Below are 23,595 nucleotides of genomic sequence, written 5' to 3' on the forward strand. Positions count from 1 at the left end.
AGACTCAAGCCTTGTCTATACATGAACTTGCATCAGTTTAATTAAATTAGATTAGTTAATTGGATACAAACCCCTGTGTGGATGATTTTATTTTGATTTCAGAGTGGCTAACTTTGGCTTAACTAAAACCAGTTCCTACCTGACTATAAGTAAACCAAAATGAGTGTCCACATGGCCTTTTGCACTGGTTTAACTATATCAATTTAAAATCACGCCTGGTTAACTTGTGAAACTCTGCATAAAGACAAGTCCTCAGTTTAAAATCCTGGTCCTACTCCACAGTAGACTAGATATCTTAGAGATCATCTTTCCACTGAAATCAATGGACTATCACTTCTGTAAAGTTAAACATGTATGACAGTATTTGCAGGATTGGTGCCTACGATAGTTTACAACCTAGGTTGAAACCAGTTCTAGAATACTTGCGTAAAATGAACTTCTTTTAGGTCTAGAGAGGACTGGAAGAAAGTTTTGTAGTAAGCTACCATCAGGAAATGTATAGTAATGTTTAATTGACAAAGAAAACATGTATGCTCAGAAAATCATAATAGACCACAGTTCTGATTAGGTGCTGCTCTACACAGGCAGCTTTCAATAATTAACAAATATATAATTTCGAAATTTAGAAGTGCAGTTACACTTAAGATCGGAACCATGGACCAAACCCTGAGAAGTTCTGAGCACCCGCAAGTTCCACTGGCTTCAATGGCAGATGCAGGTGCTCTGGACTGCTCAGAATTTGGATCCAGATTTCTGAAAATCCTGGCAAAAGAAGTAAAAGCATCAATGTTAAAACGTACAGAATAATTCACAGAGAACATACATATAACATGCTAAAAATTATCTCTTTTGCACAAAACATAAAGCTGTTTGCAAGAGCTTCTTAAGCTAGAGAATTTGAAGTTACTTACTGTGCAAAGTGTCTCAAATGTCTTTTCAGAGACAAAGGATCCATCAAGGCCAAAAAGAAAAATAGATGCATAGGAAAGCATCCCCCCAAGGATAATAAGGTTGTTCATGTAGGGACTGGACATCTTTATTAGTCTACAGACAGACGCAGACGGTGCATTAAATAGAAAAAGACAACAGTTAGATGACTCAAACCATAATGAACAGTTTCCTATAAAATTAATTAAACAGATGGCCGACCCTACTTGTGGAATTCTACTAGAAATCTAGAAATATGCAAATCAATTTGTGCTTTCCAAAAAAGGTTGGATAAGCATATTAATTGTTAAGGGTTTTGATCTTCTCTGCTAAAGCTACTCCCTACTTTACACATTGGTTAATTAGCTAGGGTTTATGCTAATAACACACAGTGGAAAAGATTAATTTTTCAAACAGAATAAAAGGATTTGATCTAATGGATAGTTAATATCTTTCAACACAAAGCTGTTATATAGTAACTTCAATTAAAGCAAATAACATTTTTAAAATATTGTCTTCCCAATGTGATGTTCTCTTCATATAATTTTAGTGTCCACAAATGTGGTACTTAAATATGAAAAAAATGAAAAATGAAAAAGATAATGTACATTTCTTACTTCTGATTTCTGTTTTTGATGTTAAAGAACAAAAAAGCACTGGCCATGATCATTCCTAGGATAGTGAGTGCTGAAAGAATACTGTAGAGAGGCAAGGAGATCTTACGCAGCTGTTCTTGTATAATTGTTTTGTCCTTTGGAGGCTCCAATCCTAAAATTTCAATAAGAAAAAAGCTAAAGCCCACATAGAGATTGAATTCTTGTCAAAAAATATATCCCTTCCATTACCCCCAAAAGATCTAAAGACAGTGGGCCATATCCATCCCTGAGGTAAAGCCATTTACTTCAACGGAGATATACCAGATAGTCAAGAAAGGTTTGGACTTCTGATGATATAATACCCTGTTGGAAGGAGAAAGTCAGGAAAGCTTTAAGCATGTGCTTAATTCCATCCTTATTCAGGAAAACAATAAGCACTGCAACACACATGCTTAAATGCTTTTCTGAATTGGAGATGACACAAGTAGTCACAGACTAAGAATATTCTTTCCTAGTCTACTTTTAATTACAGCTAGTCAAACCCTAAAATCCTTATTAGGGTTCCAGTAAGTCCTTATTCACTGAAATCACTAGCAATTTGCCCAAGTTAAAACCGAGTGAGTACTTCAAAATTTGGCCCAATATTTTGTCATCAAGCAAGGATTGACCAAAAAGCAAAAACAGCAGCAAGCCGTTACAGCTACCATATATATGGGGAAGAATATGGTCTTGTGTGTGTTAACTCTACCTCAAACACATTCAAATCCATGTTTTAGAACATATGATTGGGTTGTCAGTCAAAGTCATTACACCCAACCCCAGCCAGTTCCCATGCCATTTGGGGGCTACTTGGCTTAACAAAAAGAGTAATTTTGAGACAGTGTAACAGTTCTCTATATTTCCACTTCAGCTGATATTCACCTGTGTGCAGAGGGATTGTGAAAGGCCTTCCATATTACTTAAGCCACACAGAAGGGGTTCAGTGCCTGATTGTCTCTTCACAATGGAAAAGGTATCCATGTCAATTCCATATAGGGCAGTGTGAAAGGCTGACTTGACTTTGCCTCCTGACTCAAACCCTGAAACCTAATTTGGACTCTGACCCTTGGTATCACCCCTGGCCTGGACGTGATTTAATTCCTCAGCTACTCTTAACCTCAGGTTTGCCCTTGCTCTGTCCTTGTGGGGATCGTGATAGTAAGTTTCATTCTTGGATATGTTCCTGATACCTGGAGGTGAACTGGTAACAGGGTGGCATGGTTCCAAAATGCATCTTTGGTCACTAAAAAATTCTTCCTGCAAAAATGAAAAAGGTCGATCCCCACCAAATATTGATGCCTGGCTCACTGAGGTGGCTGACCTTGCAGCCAATGGATGCCTGGCATTCCACAGAAGGGGAATGCCCAAAAAAGTCAAAGCAATTTGGGCTGAATTTTTAAAACGCAGTGATTAATGCAACCCCTGGAGATAGATATGTTGCTTCACTTCCTTCCCTTTGTCCTAGTCTTTTCTTTCTTACTTTGTGTATTATGAAGTCCTCCCATGGGCCTTCATCTTTTAAAATAGTCTCAGTGGTTGAAACCTGCCCATGCAGTGTGCAGCAAACTCTTAATCTGGTTTAGCCACAACTGAGTTTGTCAACTTTTGTGAAATGTGGTTGTCTTCATTTAGTAAATAGGGTTAGAGATGGATTAACACACTATTCTACCATAACCACACTTCTAACTGCTGACTAAAAAAAGAAGGGCATAAGAGGGGAGAGGTTTGAAAAAAAACAACAACGGAAAAAACAAAGTTGGCACATCCCATCATTTCTTACAGGATAAACCATCATTACTCTCCAAACCATTCCAAGACAGTTAAAAAACAAGCATGAAGCATACAGATATATTTCTATGATTTCATAAGAAAATTAACTTGGAAAAATATTTTAAAACACTTCCTATGTTTTTCCTCCCTGAATCTGGCTTGAATACATTTCCCAATGGGTCATCAGTATCGAGCTGATCAAGTGGTGTAGATATTATACAAGAGCTTTTATAGAAGCAGTTGGTTGGTCTTGTATCCTGTGATGATATGCCTAACCCGTCAGGGAGTGGATCCTGGGAGCACTCCCTCAGAAGGGTCATCCTTGCACCAGTGATGAGCCTGGCTCAGGAGCTGAAGGGGGGCAGCCTTTCCCAGGGCTTTCAGGATCCCACCTCAACTCAGGTGAGAACAGCCCTGAAGGCTACCCTAACTTGTGACCTATGTGAAATGGCTCCAGTAGGCTGGTGCACCATGGTAGAATACCTGGGGCACAGTAATAATCAGTTCATGCTCTATCTCTTGCCAACTCACCCCGGAACACACCTGTGCGGGCAGCTGCTGCAAAGGTCTATGCCTGTTCTGCACTACCTCCTGAGCCTCTATACTGAGGATATGCCCTGGAGGGGCCTTCTGACTACTTTGCAGCCATTTTACACTAGCTGTGCTGGAGCAACACACCTGAGAATTCCCCCCTCAGACTGCAAATCTTTTGCAGAACTTTAATTCAGGAGTTACATATTTACTCGAAGGGCGATGTTCTTCACAAAACTAAGCAGGCAATAAGACAAAAATATAGTAAAAAAAAAATCTGAATGAGAGAGGCTTACATTAACGGACACCATTCTCAAAATCTACAGTAACTAAATGACTGCATAGAACATATTGGTTATTTGTATCAGTATTAAACTGAAACAACGAATGGTCTTATAAGATTTATTTTTCACATTTGCAGAATGGAAGTGCAATTTAATAGCTGTTAACTTTATGACTGATTATACTATTATACTGTATGTATTCTATACAAAAGGCTTTGGGCCAGATCCTGTGCTCCTGATTTTCTGAGACAGGAAGTAACACCAGCTTCCCAAAAGCCATAAAGGGCCATTCCAGTAGCCAAGGATTGCATGGGTATAGGGACACCTTGGCCACACAGCTTCTGCTGGGGTGCTGGGAGAAGAAGGGTGTGGTGGATCTGTATCACCCAAGCAATCCCTCTTGCTGGGGGAATCTTTAATGGATCCTTTAAAACAAGTTTAATGCTGCTTTGTGCTGCCAGACCAGTATAAAGAAACCTTAGCAGGGCCCGAGATCTGGCCCTTTATCTGTGCCTAGTTATACATGCACACAACTATTATCTGTGAAAAAAAGGGACCCCTTATTCATTTCTGTAAGTTTACTGAAGACAATAAAATGACAACTGGCATCTTCATGTAGTTACAAAGACTAAGAGAAATGTAACCTCTTCTTTATATACTCACACATCATGTTAGTGAGACCGACTGGTGGAGATGACATAGGAATGAAATTAAAGCATTTTGGATTTGTGAACATGAAAGAGAAAACATATTCTGAAACCCACTGAAATAATGAAGAATATCCATTTTCACAGATCATTTATGATTAGCACAAGATGTCGAAATGAGAAATACTAACACAATATAATCATTCAAAATGTTGCTACTTTCTTTTCAGAACTCTCCTTTTGTAGCTTCTAAGAGACTGCATGACACAATAAAATATCACGCATGAGACACTGGCCCTAATCCCCTCAGCATATGATTTTATAACCTTCTTTTTCAGTAACAGAGTAATAAAACGTGTCTGTATAAAGCATCAAGTCTGAACTATATAGCAATACATATAACTGCTGTGCATCTTTTCCATTTCCTGTCCTACCTTGGAACCTGATGGTGTTGTTGATTATTTCCAGTGTATCAGCTACAGCATTATACTCTCCCACCTTCACTTCCTTTCTATCTGCAGAGAAACAAACAAGTAGGATTGTTTATGTCAGTTCACATCTTCTCAATAATGTAACTGTTTCCCTTTTTTGTTGTTGCTATATTTATATTCAAGATACCACAGAAAATGGCTCAAAGACAAGAAATACACATAAGGAGTATGAATTATTAAAGCAGAGTGGCAGATTTGATATCTATTAGTATAAAAAGAAGCATTTTTGATCTTTTAGAGAAATACAAAGTTATATTGGACAATGTATCTATTAAGTCATCATTCAATACTAATTTGCATAAATAGCAAACTATTCTACTTTAGAATGAACATCTTTTCTAATCCCAAATTGGTAACATTAAATACTGGTTTGGGGTCAAATTACCACCTTTACTCATGCTGAATAGTACCCTTCTGCTCAAGTAGTCCATTTAAACAAATAGGATTGCTTGCTGAATGAAGTATTTCTCAGAGGGAGTAAGAATGGCAGATTCAGACCTTTGATGAGCAGCTTAGTTAAAAAAGCAACTGGGAATCTGACATCTGAATCTTTTTGTGAATTAACAACTCATCAATACTCTGATTGGAAAACATAATCCATGTATTTATTGCCAAATTCTATAGGAGCTAGAATATTTGGGTCCCACCTTTCGATGGGTACCCTGGGTTTACAGTTACATACACAGCCCTATTGTTTCTCACATAAATAATTTGATGCAGTACCTTAATATCTCTGGCTATCTATTCTTCATATCATCCCTATTGCCACAGTATTTTGAACTTGTACCTTATATGGTGTGTGTTTGTTTCAGTCTACTGTTCATGTTTGACAGGAATTTTCTATTTGACATAAGCTTTCTTGATATTAATAAACTTGTGCACCTCTCCACTTAAACTTACCATTTTACTCTCTTCTTTTTACTTTTTGATCATAGGCATTCAAACCATCAGTATCTGAAATACAGCATTCTCAAATAGCCTTGAGGCAGAGTCTATGGTTTTAAAATTTCTTACTTTTCCCTACAACTTGCGGTTATCCATTTTCCTATTTTTTTAATGTTAGACCTTATCTTATAGTGGTCAGCATCACTTAGTTGAGATTCTAGGCTTACCTTCTTTATTAACTTCTGCATCTGATTTAAGACTCAATCAAAAACTAACAGGATTCAAAGGTTTTCTCTTTATAGCAGGAAATGAATGACAAAATTAACAGCATCAATGCAAGCTAGTTTCACTAGTAGGGTGGTGAAGCACTGGAATGAGTTCCCTAGGGAGGTGGTGGAATCTCCATCCTTAGAGATTTTTAAGGCCCAGCTTGACAAAGCCCTGGCTGGGATGATTTAGTTGGTGTTGGTCCTGCTTTGAGCAGGGGATTGGACTAGATGACCTCCGGAGGTCTCTTCCAACCCTAATCTTCTAAGATTCTATGATTCTAAGCTGCACATCATAGAATAGCAAGATTGATCTATTAACATCAAAGGTGCCAAAGGTGGCACAGAAACTAGGAGAATTTGAGTGGGATGTTTCTACATGTTCCTACAGTCTGTAAGAACACAAACAAAAATTATCCATGGTAAAAAACGTACCTTGGCAACACTACTAAGAAAACAAATAAAACTACTAGAAACGAAAAGAAAACAATTAGCTGTACCACAAAAATTGTACTCTGCACTGTTTTGAGCACCTGATCCCTGAGTTACTCAAACTAAATACTCATGTTGATCCTATACATGATTGACCAGGGTCGCCCTTCTTCTCATGTCCTTGCACCAGAATCATAGTTTTTTCCCCATGTTGGTTACATGATATGTCCTGGTCTGTAGCCCTGGCAAGATTTTCCATGGTACACAGCTCCTTCAGGAACTAGCAGACCAACAGACATTCCATAGTTTGCGTTTCACCGCAGTCACATGTATCTTGGTCATTGGAATAGCCACGCTTCTGCATATTGACTTTTAACCTGCCAACTCTTGTGTGAAGGCAATTTAAACATCTTCAGGTCGAACAATCCTCCTTTGTGCCTGCTGTAAAGTGTTCAGCAATGTCAATGTGAAATTTGATGTCCTCATCAAGTATTTCAAGCCGAGTGCACCACATTTCCAGTCGTGTAGCCATAGGCGATTTTTTACATGGTTTCGTTGCATCGCTTTTCTGTGATTTCAGGTGGCTAATTGCTGCAGCGTGGCAATGTAACAGCTGTCTGGACTCTTCGACCTGTTGTAATCATTCTATTTATGATACAATACTCCCTGAGCATGGTATTGCCTGGCGCTCCACACAGGGTGGTTATTGTAAGAATAAATTATCTCACTCAAGTCCATCAAGGCCACTGTAGCCTGGAGCGGGAAAGTGGCCTCTTTCCTCTGTAATTATTTAAGAGACACATTTTTCCCGGTAGCCAGTCCATTATCCTTATATTTACATTAAAAATAAATCATCCACCCCTCAGCCTTCTATGGAAGAAATGGCACAGGTACAGATGTTGGAAAAGGATTTCTTCTTATATTGAAGCTGTGGATAGGAATGTTTGAAAGAGCTGTGATCATATAGAGCCATAGCTAGTTGTTTTTATTGTATTTATAGAGAGCAATCATATCCTTCTCAACCTTCGTTTTCGTAGGCTAAACAAGCCAAGCTTTTCCAGTCTCCTCTCATAAGATAGGTCCTCTATACCCCTGATCATCTTAGTAGCACTTCTCTGCACCTGTTCCAACTTAAATTAATATCTTTCTTGAACATGGGTGACCAGAATTGTTCACAGTATTTCAAATAAGGTCTTACCATTGCCTTGTACAATGGCATTAATACTTCTCTATCTCTACTGGAAATGTCTTGCCTAATACATCCTAGGATTGCATTTGCTTTTTTCACACCTGCATCACACTAGTGTTTCATAGTCATCCTGTGATCGACCCACACACCCAGGTCTCGCTCTTCCTCTGTCACTTCCTACTGATGAGCCCCCACCTTGTAGCAGAAATTTTCATTATTAGACCCTAAGTGAATGATGGTGCACTTTGTACTATTGAATTTCATTGCATTTCTGTTACTCCAGTCTTCATGATAATCCAGATCTTTTTGTATAATATCATGATCCTCCTCTGTATTGATAATACCTCCCATCTTTGTATCAGCAAATTGCATTAGTACACTCCTAATTTTGTACCAATATCTTAATAAAAATAATCACTCAGATTGGTCCCAAAGCCAATTCCTGAGGAACTCCACCTGTATCCTCTCTCCAGTCCTATAGTTCACCTTTCAGCACTACCTGTTGCCTTCTCCCCTTTAGCCTGTTCCTTATCCACTTCACAATTCTTGCACTAATCTCCATCTTTTCTAATGTAACTAATACTTTTCCATGTGTTACCGCATCAAATGCTTTACTAAAGTTCAAGTATATGAGATCTACTGCACCTCCCTTAAATAAATATCAGTTATTTTCTCAAAGAAGGAAAATAGGTTAGTCTGGCATGATCTACCTTTGGTAAACTCATATTGCATTATATCCTGTTTTCCTCTATTCATTTAATTATTCTTTCCTTCCCAATTTCTTCTAAAGCCTTGCATATTATTGAGGTCAGACTAATAAGTCTATAATTGTCCGACCATTTTTTCCCCTTTTTAAATATAGGTATGACGTTAGCTATTCTCCAGTTATATGGTATTACCCCCAAGTAGATAGATTTATTAAAAATCCTTGCTACTGGACTAGCAGTCTCATGTGCCCACTCTTTCAGTATTCTGGGATGGAAATTATCCTATCATCCCCAATTTTAACACATTAAGCTCCTTAAGTTTTATTAATCGGGAAACTGTTCCTGATCATGAGTTCTGCATGAGTGTGTGGACTCATTTTTAGTGGAGTTACTGGAAAGCCGCTGAAGCAGTATGACAGCAAAGTCCCTTTCCGTACCATAGAAATTGCCCTATTTTCAAATAAATTTTAAAGGGACGTCAAGAGGTCATCAAGTCCAGACTGATGTACTGAGGCAGGACCAAGTAAATCTAGGCCATCCCTGACAGGTGTTCATCCACCTGTTCTTAAAAACCTCAAGTCATGGGGATTCCACAGCCTCCCTTGGAAGCCTATTCCAGATCTTAACTACCCTTAGAGTACGTCTATACTACCCGCTGGATCGGCGGGTAGCGATCTATTGGGGATCGATTTATTGCGTGTAGTGTAGACACGATAAATCGATCCTCGATCGCTTTCCCGTCGACCGCTGAACTCCAGCTTGGCGAGAGGCAGAAGCAAATTCGACGGGGGAGCTGCGGCCGTCGATCCCGCGCCGCGAGGACGCGAAGTAAGTAATTCTAAGTCGATCTAAGATACGTCAACTTCAGCTACGCTATTCTCGTAGCTGAAGTTGCGGATGTTAGATCGATCCCTCCCCCCCACCCCCAGTGTAGACCAGGCCTTAGAGTTAGAAATGTTTTCCTTATATCCAACCTAAATTTCCCTTGCTGCAGATTAAGCCTGTTACTTCTTATCCTACTTTCAGTGGACATGGAGAACTGATCATCATCCTCTTTATAGCAGCCCTTAACCTATTTGAAAACTGTAAACAGGTCCCTCCCTACCCTTCAGTTATTGTTTCTCAAGACTAAACATGTCTAATTTTTTTAATCTTTCCTCATAAATCAGGTTTTCTACACCTTTTATAATTTTTGTTGCTCTCCTCTGTACTCCCTCCAATTTGGCCACATCTTTCCTAAAGTGTGGCACCCAGAATTGGACAAAGTACTCCAGCTGAGGCTTCACCAGTGCTGAGCAGAGCAGGGCAATTTCTCCCATGTCTTACATACAACAATCCTGTAACACACCCAGAATGATATTTGCCTTTTTTGCAAATGCATCACATTGTTGACGCATGTTCAATGTGTGATTCACTACAATTGCCAGATTCTTTTCAGCAGTATGACCACCTAGCCAATTATGCCCCATTTTGTAGTTGTGTATTTGATTTTACCTTCCTAAGTGAAGTATTTTGCACTTGTCTTTATTGAATTTAATCTTGCTGATTTCAGACCCTTTCTGGAAATTGTCAAGGTAATTTTGAATTTATAATCCTGTCCTTCAAAGTGCTTGTAACCCTTCCCAGCTTGGTGTCATCTGCAAATTTTATAAGCACACTCTCCACTCCATTATCCAAGTCATTAATGAAGATATTGAATAGTACTGGACCCAGGACTGACCCCTGTGGTACCCCTAGGGTGACCAGATAGCAAGTGTGAAAAATCGGGACAGAGTGTGGGGGGTAATAGGCACCTATATAAGAAAAATCCCCAAATATCAGGACTGTCCCTATAAAATCGGGACATCTGGTCACCGTAGGTACCCCACTCGTTACTCCCTCCAAGTTTGACAGGAAGCCCTTGATAACCAGTCTTTGAGTACAGTCTTTCAACCACTTGTGGACCCACCTTATAGAAATTTCATCTAGACCACATTTTCCTAGTTTGCTTATGAGAATGTCATGCGGGTCTGTGTCAAAAGGCTTACTAAAATCGATACATTACACCTGATGCTTCCCCCTCCCCACCATCCACTAGGCCAGTAACCCTATAACAGAAGAAAATTCACTGAATGTTTAAACTTTTTAAAACTTTATAAAATGGTGAAAAATAATGAAAACAGAAACCTGACCAAACCACAACATGGTAATTATCACTAGGACTGCTCATTAAAATTAAGAAGGATTTAAATAATAAATAAGATTGTCTTTATTCATTATAATTCTAAAAACAAAAACCAGCTACTCATTATAACTTGTCATGAAAACCCTACTCTCATCTTTCTTCACTTTTTTTTACCATTTTTTATTTTACCATTTTATTTTACCATGCTTTCAAGGGATTAATGGCCCGCCACATCATTTATAGTACAGAACACATCTCTGCACGGGGATGGATGCAGGTAGAATGGTTGCAAAGATGGGGCATCTGGGCATCATGTGCACTGAAGGAAGATTCTGCGTTGACTTTGAAGGGCCTTGTCCAGTAGGAACCACTGGGGTGGACTGGAAAAAGGCTACTGAATCTTGACTTATCAGGATCCAGTGGCTGGGAATCTCCATGTAGAAGGTGCAGAGAGGCTAGGATAACAGTTACATAGAAGCTGCACTATGGACTCCTAGCCTCCTTGAAGATAAGAGTGTGCACTCCATCCTCAACACCCCCTTTCTGCCTTTAGGCTGGGAGAACAAAGAAAAGTTTTAGTGCCAGATTTGAATTTAGGTGCTTGAAAAGACTTGCTAATATGACTGGACAGACATACACAATTGCAAATATTTTGAGCTATGCAGCCACCTGCTCCACCTATCTGTGGTCTGTCACTTGGCATCTCTGAAGCAATGTCACAGGCATATAGGCCAATAAAAATCACATTCAGATATTGGAGTCCTAATATCCTGTGATTTTAAATATCAACCTATTTAGCTCCCTTCCTTCTCAGAGATTTCTCACCTTTTTCTCTTTTCCAGAGACCCTTTTCTTCCCAACATCCCCCAAGTCTCCTTCCCATTTAGTTGGTGGTGTCTTTGGGGAGCATCTAGCTGGCCCTCTTGCCTTTCCTTTGAGGAACAGCTGACTGGTCTAACTCCTGCCATCAGGCTCTTCAGGTTGGGGTGACAGGAAGGCTCTCTTTCTTCTAAATTATCTGGTGCACTACTTGCACTTGGAGGTGCACTACTTGCCTTAGGCAACCCAGACTGCATCAGAAAGCTGACTAGGAAACTGGGTTATTTTTTAGTTTGTTTGCTGTCTTTGCTTTAAAGCATTTTCCCAGTCTTGAGATGTCCTGAAGAGCCAGCACTCTCTTTGGGAACAGAGAACACACCATTTGAAATATTTATAAGCATGTTCTAGAGCAATTCCATAAAGTCTCAAGAGTTGTCCCATGCTTGGACACCTTTATGTCATCCACAGGGGTATCTGGGGACAAAAGAACTTAGATGTCTAGATGTCACTTTAGGTTCCTAAATCCAACATATAAGCTCCACTGAGAGCCTCAAAAACCCTTCTCAGCTGCCGCCTAACTCTGTAGGTACCTAAAATCCCTACATGCTAAAATTTCCACCATTAAAGTTCCCTGGGCACCTAAGTTTGTGTTGTTGGGCATGGGTACAGCTGCCTCAGCACAGGCACCTATCTCAAACCTAAGCCCCCCCTTTCACCTTAGGACATTCTAGTCAAAACTGTAGAAAGTTCTCTGACTTTCTCTGCCCTGTACTGATTTGGCTACTCTAACCCTACTCTTCTCTTACAATCCCTTTGCCTTAGCATCACTCCACACCTGTGCTTCTCAGCCTGTTCTCCCTGATCCTGTCCCCTTTGCCTCTCCTTGCCTTTTCTTTCCATTTAGCTGATCCCCTACTAAGTAAACTCCCCCAGCCCAAAGTGGAACAAACATGCCATTTGCTACCGTCACATTGCTCACTCGGCTTGTTTGTCTGGCCCCTTCCTCTACCCTGTGTCTGTTGTGTCCATTTAGATTGTAAGTTCTTCAGAGCAGAGACCATCCTCTACTCTTTGTTTGTACAGTGCATAGCACAATTAGGCCCTATTCATGGTTGACCCTTAAGCACTACTGTAATAATCTTGGCTATTAATAATAAATAATCCTCCTCCTTCTCCTCAAACTAGGCATTCGCTCCCTGTCTTGACAACAGGATGCAATCCGGTAGGCAGTCTCAGAGCATGCCTAAACCTACCCAAAATGGCTGGAGTAGAAAGAAGTGGTGAGTCCCCCCCTCCTCCCATTATAACTTTTAACCCAGTCATTAGGGCACTCATGCAGGATGTGAGAACCCGAGGTTCAATTCCCCTCTCTGCTTGATGTGGAGAGATACTCCTAGGGGGATTCTGCACCAAAAAATCCCAAATTCTGTGCCAAAAAAGCAAAATTATGCATATTTTATTTGTCATAATAATTCAATATAATCACACCAGTCTCGCTTATTTTAGTAATTTATTTAAATTATCATACAGAAAAAAAATCACAGTAACTGTTCAGCATTTCCTAAACACAAGAAAGTTAAGTTACAAATACTTGGTAACCAATACCCTGCATTCCAGTTATAATCCTGGATTTTCATTTAAATTACATTACTTTTATTTTGGTGTTGTGTAAAGTAGACTGTCACTTTAAATTGCTCAGACTTTCACACATGAAAGTCATACATTTTTGCTAATCATTGTCCCGCATTTTTTTAAATGGATGAGCTGTAATCTAATCCCACTGTGCCTCTCTGGCACAGAAAAAAAGCGAGAAAGCACATAGACCTTCCTAGCTGAGTTTTCCGTTACTGTCATTTACAATAAGGCTCCTTTACACCATTCTGGCAAAGTAAAGGAGCCATAATTGACTTAGAATGGGAACAATTAACTAACAATGGGAACATTAGCAGCCTGCCTGCTTAGTTGTTACATTTCTGCTCTGCCTCAGGGACAGCCTGCTTCACACAGTCCTACGCCTCCCAACCCAGGATGCAGCAACAGCGAGCAAGAGGCAGGGCCGGCTCCAGGGTTTTTGCCGCCCCAAGCAGCCAAAAAAAAAAAAAAAAAAGCTGTGATCGCGATCTGCGGCGGCAATTCGGCGGGAGGTCCTTCGCTCCAAGCGGGAGTGAAGGACCGTCCGCCGAATTGCCTCCGAATAGCTGGATGTGCCGCCCCTATCCAGAGTGGCCGCCCCAAGCACCTGCTTGACAAGCTGGTGCCTGGAGCTGGCCCTGGCAAGAGGGATGGAGTGAGTCTCTCTCACTTGTTCACAGGTAGGCAGGCACCCAGCCTCCCTCCTCCCCCGCGCAGTGATCTGCTCTCTCCTGCTGGCTGCTCCCAGCAGACATGGGGAAGGGGCATGTGTTCCCCTTAGGGCCAGCTCCAGGCACCAGCGAAAGAAGCAGGTGCTTGGGGCGGCCAATGGGAAGGGGGATGGCACATCGTGGTCTTTGGCCGCAATTCGGCGGTGGGTCCCTCAGTCCATTTGACATGTCATACATCTGCATAAGAACAAAAGAACAGCTATATTGGGTCAGAACAATGTTCCATCTAGACCAGTATCCTGTCTTCTAACAGTGGCCAATGCCAGGTGTTTCAGAGGGAATGAACAGAACAGGTAATCATCAAGTGATCCATCCCCTGTCACCCATAACCAGCTTCTGGCAAACAGAGGCTAGGGACACTTCAGAGCATGGTTTTGTTTTCCTGCCCATCCAGGCTAATAGCCATTGATGGACCTATCCTCCATTAACTTATCTAGTTCTTTTCTGAACCCTGTTATAGTCTTGGCCTTCACAACATCCTCTGGCAAAGAGTTCCACAGGTTGACTGTGTGTTGTGTGAAGAAATACTTCCTTTTGTTTGTTTTAAACCTGCTGCCTATTAATTTCATTTGGTGACCCCCTAGTTCTTGTGGTATGAGAAGGAGTAAATAACACTTCCTTATTTACTTTCTCCATACCCAGTCATGATTTTATAGACCTCTATCATATCCCCCTTTAGTCCTCTCTTTTCCAAGCTATAAACTCCCAGTCTTATTAATCTCTCCTCATATGGAAGCTGTTCCATATGCCTAATCATTTTTGTTGCCGTTTTCTGTACCTTTTCCAATTCCAATATACCTTTTTTGGAATGGGGCGACCAGATCTGCCTCCAGTATTCAAGATGTGGGTGTACCCTGGATTTATATAGAGACAATATTTTATTTTCGGTCTTACTATCTATACTTTTCCTCATGGGCGGCAGCTGAACCCCTCCTTTGGGGAGGCTAGCCCGCCAACCCTCCCCTTCTGCCTGAGCCCCCCCCCCCAGCATGCTGGAGTCCCAAGGCCCTCCCACCCTGTAGCCAGAGGAGCCCTGAGGCACCCCTGGGGCCAAAGAAGCCCCAGCCTGCCTGCCCCAGCTGTGCCCACCTGCCCCTGGTTCCCCCCACATCAAACGCCTGGCCCCTGAACACATGGCTGGCCCCAGCGCCCATCAAGTCACTGCCCCCCCCCCCCCAAGTGCCAGGTCGCTGGCTCAACCCCGGCCAGTCCGAGCACTGCCCCTGGCCCTGGTGGGCCTGAGCTCCAGGCCACTGGCCGGCTTCAGGGTAGAGAGGGAGGTAGAGCGGGGCCTCTCGGGGAACATGGGCGGGGCCAGAGCCTGGGTCAGGGGAGGGTTAGCCTGCCCTGGCCTTTAATACCTGCCACCCATTCCTTTCCTAATGATTCCCAACATTCTGTTAGCTTTTTTGAGTGCCACTGCACACTGAGTGGATGTTTTCAAAGAACTATCCACAATGACTCCAAGATATCGTTCTTAAGTAGTAACAGCTAATTTAGTATGTAATATACATTTTGTATGTATAGTTGGGATTATCTTTTCCAATGTGCATTACTTTGCATTTATAAACACTGAATTTCATCTGCCATTTTGTTGCCCAGTCACCCAGTTTTGTGAGATCCCTTTGTGACTTTTTCCAGATCATTTATGAATATGTTGAATCGGATTGGTGCTGGTATAGACCCTTTGTTTCCTATCTTTTAACCAGTTACCGATCCATGACAGGACCTTCCCTCTTATCCCATGACAGCTTACTTTGCTTAAGAGCCTTTGGTGAGGCTAGAGTGGTCTGAGTAGAGTAAACTGAGTAAACTACAGTAGTCTGATAAAAGAAAGAAATCTATTTTCATGGGTATTTTTCATTTGCAAGAAGTAGAGATGGGAATAACATACTCCTTTTATTCAGTCAATTAACTGGATAAATCAATTTTGGAATTTTGTTGAAGTTCAATTAACTATTAAGTTAATAAACTATTTGCATGCCAATGTCATGTTAGGGAAAATATACCAATTATACCACAAACATACCAGTTATATAGCAATATACCTCAGCTATATGCAATGGCAAAAATCCTAATTTACATTATACAAGGATGTGGCAATGTATCCTGTTTCTGCAGTAAGAGGCACCAAGAGGCATACTAGCTGCAAAAGCCTGTCATAAAGTGAATTTCACCATTGAGAAAAATGCACTATATCCCAGAATAATCCCAGAGATACCTCAGTCTGATTGCAGTAGACATGTCTAAAGGTTACACTAGATATAGCAAAACAGAAACTTATTGCAATATAGCAGCCTAGCATCATTATAGCAACATCACTAATGGCAGAGAACTCTATGAGCATCCTGAAACTCCTTTGGGACTTCTACAAGTAAAGCTGCTCCTTAGTGTATTGGCTAATTGCTTATCCACAGTTTTGAGATAAAGCATGCTGCCTTCTTAAACCCATTCACTACAGCATGCAATGGCTACAGACAAATGATTTTCTGGAAGTGTCTGTGTTCTGGGGGACATCTTGCTCCAGGCTTTTCAATGTACAGCAATCAAAAAAGCTTTTCAAACCTGAGCCATTCTTTTTAGGTGACAAATCTGAGGAACTGTCCCAGATTGACGTGTCAGTAGAGGTGGTTTTGGAACAAATTGATAAACAATAATAAGTCACCATGACCAGATGGTCTTTACCCAAGAGTTCGGAAGGAACTCAAATGTGAAATTGCAGAACTACTAACTGTGGTATGTAACCTATCATTTAAATCAGCTTCTGTACTAGATGACTGGAGGATAGCAAATGTGATGCCAATTTTTAAAAAAGGCTCCAGAGGCGATCCCGGCAATTACAGGCTGATGAGCCTGACTTTAGTACCGGGAAAACTGATTGAAACTATGGTAAAGAACAGAATTATCAGACACATAGATGAACAGCATGTCCTGGTACCCACAAGAAGAGAGGCAATTCTTGATTTAGTCCTAAGTGGAGCACAAGATCTGGTTCAAGAAGTGAATATACCTGAACTTCTTGTTAATGGTGACCATAATGTAATTAAATTTAACACACCTGTGGGGGAAAACATGCCAAAGAAATCCACAAGAGTGGAATTTAACTTTAAAAATGGGAATGGCACAAAAATGAGGAAGCTAGTTAAATGGAAATTAAAAGGAACAGTCACAAGCGTTAAATGCCTGCAAACTGTATGGAGATTATTTTCAAACACCATAATAGAGGCTCAAACTAAATGTATACATCAAATAAAAAAAGAACAGTAAGAGAGCCAAAAGAATGCCACCAAGGATAAACAGCAGAGTAAAAGAGGCAGCTAGAAGTAAAAAAGCACCCATTAAAAATTAGAAGTCAGATCCTAGTGAGGAAAATAGAAGGGAGTATAAACTCTGGCAAATCAAATGTAAAAGTAAAATTAGGCAGGCTAAAAAAGAATTTGAAGCAAAAGACACAAAACTAACAGCAACCTTTTTTTTAAGTACATCAGAAGCAGGAAGCCTGCCAGATAATCAGTGGGGTCACTGGATGGATCAAGGTGTTAAAGGAGCATTCAAGGAAGACAAGGCCATTGTGGAGAAGCTAAATGAATTCTTTATATTGATCTTCACTTCAGAGGATGTGAGGGAGATTCCCCCACCTGAGCCATTCTTTTTAGATAACAAATCTGAGGAACTGTCCCAGACTGAGGTGTCATAAAGGAGGTTTTGGAACAAATTGATAAATTACACAATAATAGGTTACCAGAACCAGCTGGTATTCACCCAAGATTTCTGAAGGAACTCAAATATGAAATTGCAGAACTACTAACTGTGGTATGTAACCTATTGCTTGGATCAGCCTCTGTACCAGATGACTAGAGGGTAGTGAATGTAAAAGTTGCTTTTTTTTAAAAAGGCTCAAGGGCAATCCTGACAATTATAGGCTAGTAAACCTAACTTCAGTATCAGGCAAATTGTTTGAAACTACAGTAAAAACAGAATTATCAGACACATTGATGAACATGATTTGTTGGGGAAGAAATATGTAAAGAGAGATCATGCCTCATCAATCTACAGAATTATTTGAGGGAGTCAACAAGCATGTGGACAAGGGAGATCCAATCGATATAGTGTACTTGGACTTTCAGAAAGCCTTTGACAAGGCCCTCACCAAAGATTCTTAAGCAAATTAAGCTGTCATGAGATAAGAGGGAAGATCCTCTCAGGAATCAGTAACTGGTTAAAAGACTGGTTAAAACAAAAGGTAGGAATAAATGGTCACTTTTCACAATGAAGAGAGGTAAATAGTGGGGTTCCCCATGGATCTGCACTGAGACCAGTGCTGTTCATCATTTTCATAAATGGTCTGGAAAAAGGGGTAAATTTGTGAAGTGGCAAAATTTGCAGATAATACAAAACTACTCAAGATAGTTAAGTCCAAAGCAGATTGCGAAGAGTCACAAAGGGATCTCACAGAACTGGGTGACTGGGCAACAAAATGGCAGATGAAATTGAGTGTTTATAAATGCAAAGTAATGCACATTGAAAAACATAATCCCAACTATACATACAAAATGGTGGGGTCTGAATTAGCTGTTACCACTCAGGAAAGAAATCTTGGAGTCATCATGGAGAGTTCTCTGAAAACATCTGTTCAATGTGCAGTGGCAGTCAAAAAATGAACAGAATGTTAAGAACCATTAGGAAAAGGTTAGATAATAACATAGAAAATATCATAATGCCACTGTATAAATGTCGGGTATGTCCACAGCTTGAATAACACTAGCAGTTCTGGTCACCCATCTCAAAAAACATATACTAGAACTGAAAAAGGTAAAAAGAAGGGCAACCAAAATAATTAGGGGTATAGAACAGATTCCACATGAGGAGAGATTAAAAAGATTGGGACTGTTCATCCTACAAAAGAGATGAATAAGGGGGGATATGATAAAAGTCGATAAAATCATAAATGGAATGGAGAAACTGAATAGGGAAATGTTATTTACCCATTCAGATAACACAAGAACTAGGGGTCACCCCATGAAATTAATACGCAGCAAGTTTAAAACAAACATAAGGCAATAGTTCTTCACACAGACACAGTCAACCTGTGGAACTCATTGCCAGGGGATGTTGTGAAGGCCAAAAGTATAAGAGGGTTCAAAAAAGAATTAGATACATTCATGGAGGATATGTCTATCAATGGCTTTCAGCCATGATGGTGAGGGATGCAACTACATGCTCCAGATGTCCCTAAATCTCCAACTGCCAGAAGCTTGGATAGGATGACAGGAGATGGAGCACTTGAAATTACCCTCTTGTATATATTCCCTATGAAGCATATGGCACTGGCCCAGTATGTCTGTTCTTATAATCTTATGCTTCTTTTTTATGATCAACCTTGTAGCAGAATTTTCTTTGGCATTTGGTTCTGAAGATTACATGGCCAAATACTTGTAATAATAATTCTTCTAAATAATGATAGCAGAGACAAGTTAATAAAATAAGTAGAATAGGATTTTATTTTCCTCAGTTTAATCTTTTTCTATCAGTCTTCCTTAATTTAACTTTCTGTTGAATATTTTACTTATGGAAGTGACAGTGCCAATTGCATAAATGAAGATGCATTGAGATTTGCACATAAAGGAACACTGAAATCCCTGTTTCATAGTTTAATGGCTACATTTATTTTCCAGATTTGACACAATCCTTTATAGGACAATTGAATTTTCCATGTAGCTTTATAGTAAAAGGTTATTAACTTTTGCAGAGGAAACATTTAACAATGTTCCTTAAAAAAAATATCCTGTTTTCCTCCCCATTGGTTCCTCTAGCTCTCACAATCCCCACAAATTCCAGACTTTCCTCTCCCTCAAACATATGCATATTATGCCATTATCTTGAACAAATGAAACTTCTGAGCATTTAAATTAAACACTAAATTATTCCTCTGATTCAGAATAATTTAACTGAGTTTTGCCTAGATTATCTGGAGTAACTGTCAAATTCTGTCATCAGCTTATGCTTTCCAATGCTGTCAACTAGCTCCTTTGCTCAGCACAAAGTCCCTGCTGAGGCCAGCTTGCCAGCATTAGGTATGGGAAGGCTCTGAGGGAGCACAGAGGAGGGATAGGCAGGAGGAAGTGTGTGTAGGGCTGAGGGAGAAAATTTGAATTTGAATAATGGAGATAAGTGGAGGCTGGAGTGAGGGGAAAAGGTGCTAGTGTGGGGAGAACCCCTGTGTAAGCAACTCTTACATTGGTGAGCACTTACTTACAGAAGTAGTCCCACTGACTTCAGAAGAATATTTGTGTAAGCTAGTGCTCACCAATGCAGAATTGCACAGTCTAGGCCAGGGATCGGCAACCTTTGGCACGCGGCCCGTCAAGGAAATCCGCTGGCAGGCCGGGCCAGTTTGTTTACCTGCAGTGTCCGCAGGTTCGGCCGATCACAGCTCCCACTGCCCGCGATTCACCGTTCCAGGCCAATGGGGGCTGCAGGAAGCGGCGGCCAGCATATCCCTCGGCCTGCACTGCTTCCCGCAGCCCCCATTGGCCTGGAACGGCGAACCGCGGCCAGTGGGAACTGCAATCGGCCGAACCTGCGGATGCTGCAAGTAAACAAACCGTCCCGGCCTGCCAGCATATTTCCCTGACGGGCCGCATGCCAAATATTGCCGATCTCTGGTCTAGGCCTTTATATGCACCTCTGCCTCAGTGCTTTTGCCTGGTATGTCAGGGTAGCCATGGCATGGGGGCATCCTGAATACGTCTACTGCAGACATTAAGGCAACAGTGCCATGGGGAAATCTTGAAGACTGCCAGTGTTTCAGCTCTGCTGCCTTAGTGATCTGCTGCACAAAGCACCAGTGCTGTCGAAAGACAAGGGTTTGATGGACAGGCCATGTAAAGGGGCCAGGTAATAGAGCCAGGGATATGTGTGGGATAAACAGAGAGAGAGTAAGGAATGTGTTTGTAGGGGCCTTCTTGTGCCCCCATCCATGCCCTCCCTCCCTTAATGCTCCTGTAATGGAAATAGAGCCAATAACGTAGTGGGGAGAGGAGAGCTAGCGAATTAAGACATAGTTTTGCCAGGGAGAAAGAAAACTGGGGATTTGTGGATGAAGCAAGAAGTTCCACTGTATGAGTATGCTGCCCTCAGACTCCCACGAACTAGGATCCCACTTTCATGCTGTCCCCTTTGATGCCCCCATAAGCCATAATCTCTGTAGAAGGTCTTCACCCTTCCCAGCTGTAGTCCTGGTGTGATGGATTTGCACCCTTAACTCTAAGATTTGTGTGGGGAATGTATTTATGCTTTCAAGTGGTATCACATCACATGGTATCTCTGTGTAGGAAAAATTGCCTCTTCTCAACTAATTGAATATACTTTGACAACAAACAACAAATTACTGGCATTCAGTAAAGGACTGATTCTGATACCTTTAGTCACATTTCATAGAATCACAGAATCATAGAATATCAGGGTTGGAAGGGACCGCAGGAGGTCATCTAGTCCAACCCCCTGCTCAAAGCAGGACCAATCCCCAACTAAATCATCCCAGCCAGGGCTTTGTCAAGCCTGACCTTGAAAACCTCTAAGGAAGGAGATTTCACCACCTCCCTAGGTAACCCATTCTAGTGCTTCACCACCCTCCTAGTGAAAAAGTTTTTCCTAATATCCAACCTAAACCTCCCCCCACTAACCCAAAGTATCCATTTACTCAACGCTACTTCCAATTTAGCTGAAAATTCACCATTCACAAGCCATTTCCATCCCACTAAGAGGTAGCGCCGCTATGCAGAAACATGGCCATGGCATTGGAAGAGGGGGAGGGCCAACGGGGGCATGTCAGGACATGCCCGGGTCCTTGAATTGCCTTAATCCAGCTCAGCTCCTGATTAAATTCATTTTTAAATAATCCTCTCCTTCCTTGGCATTTACACCCTTCAGTTACTTATTAAATGTTTTCTTGTTCATCCTTATTCATTGTTAGGTCATGATACATGTATTTAGTTCTTTTCGAACCAAATCATCAGCCAGTGAGGGGATTTAGGGAGGGCTAAATCCTCTCTGTGACTGGTGGTGGGCCCATGACTAAGAGGGTTGGGGAAGAAATAACTGGGGAGAAGTCTGGTTGAATAGTATTAGCACAGAGCCTGAGCTGATAGTCACAAACATCAGGAGAATCCAAGAACCCACTCTAAATTTGTATGGGTTCTGTGAAAACTGTTGTTTGCACAGCTCTGCTTTAACCAATCCTGCTTTTGTGCTGCTTACTTTGTAATCTGTTTAATAAAATAAATACCCTGAACTGCAAAAGCTAGAAATGCCATTTTAAATACCTTACATTAACTCAGTAATGTAATCTAAGAGTTATGGAAACTAATTTAGTGCAAAATAACCACAGAGGCATTTTTTTGTTGTGGTATCTTGCAGAAGCTTGTAGCACATCAACATTATCATAATTTACAATGCATTATTGTTCTGATAGACCAGGAAGCTTTTCAGTTATCCTCACCACGAATCAACAATTAAGTCCATGCCCCACATTTCTAGCTCAGAGAAGTCACAACTGCAAGCTTATAAATAATGAGTGAGTGAGCCTTTCTTTATGTATTTCTATCCACTTTTAAACAGTTGCAATAGTTTCTTTGTTTAAAGACAATAGTGCTGAGATTAACAATTGCAGTTCAAATGAGGAGTAAAATGTCAGGTTGTGTAAATAATTATTCTTCACAGTAGCTGTCGGAAAGGAAGAGAAGACAAGGAGACAGGAGGAGAAAAAGGAGAGGGAGAAAAGTGCATGTGTGTGAGAGAGCCAGAGTGCAAAGGAAGGATTTGAATTACTGTAGTGTTCTGTATTCATTATAATTAGAGGTGACAAACTAGTTTTGCTAGTATTAGAGCATCCCCGACCCTTCGCCCACAAGTTAAACTGAATATTTTTGACATTCAAGAGAGACTGGATACATTTTCGCCCCCCATCATTTTTCATTTTCATATAAGTCTGCAATTCTTGCTCAGATGAAATGCAGAAGGGTCATAATAATAAAACTTAGCACTTTACATTATTAAAGCACCGTATATAAAATTTACTGATAATTAATCCTCATAGTACCTCCCCTATGCATTATTATTCCATTTTAAAGATGAGGAAAAAAAGACAGAAAGGTTAAGTGCTGAAGGCCAAAGAATGTGCATTAATGGTAGAGCCAGGATGAGAATTCAGAAGTCCTTGACTTCCAACCCTGTGCTCATTCTACTAGACTATTAATGACATTTAGCCTGACAGGAAGTAATAAGTAAGTATGTTACATGTCACAAGAAACACTGATCTAATGAATTTTCCAGTCCAGCTTTACGAATTCAAAAGATTCACATAATACGGTAAGTGTGTTCATTTCTGGATGCTTATCAAAACTGAAATCACTAACCTCTCCCTGTTTCCTATTTTAGCCATTATACATTTCCTCTGAGCACATGCAGAAATCTGTTTCATACAT

General features: G+C 40.8%; 1 protein-coding gene across 1 annotated transcript in view; it reads right to left on the bottom strand.

Annotated features, from left to right (window-relative positions):
- Positions 1-23,595, bottom strand: part of GABBR2 (gamma-aminobutyric acid type B receptor subunit 2) — an 860,826-nt gene that overhangs the window by 267,187 nt on the left and 570,044 nt on the right. The window contains exons 9-11 of the mRNA XM_026659240.2: positions 5,229-5,309; positions 1,545-1,695; positions 912-1,044 (exon numbers count right to left, since the gene is read on the bottom strand). Coding sequence (XP_026515025.1) covers positions 912-1,044; positions 1,545-1,695; positions 5,229-5,309 — 365 coding nt within the window. The remainder of the gene's footprint in view (positions 1-911; positions 1,045-1,544; positions 1,696-5,228; positions 5,310-23,595) is intronic.

This window comes from Terrapene carolina, unplaced genomic scaffold, assembly GCF_002925995.2.
Source record: "Terrapene carolina triunguis isolate 2854851 unplaced genomic scaffold, T_m_triunguis-2.0 Scaffold613, whole genome shotgun sequence".
NCBI classification, from domain to species: Eukaryota; Metazoa; Chordata; order Testudines; family Emydidae; genus Terrapene; species Terrapene triunguis.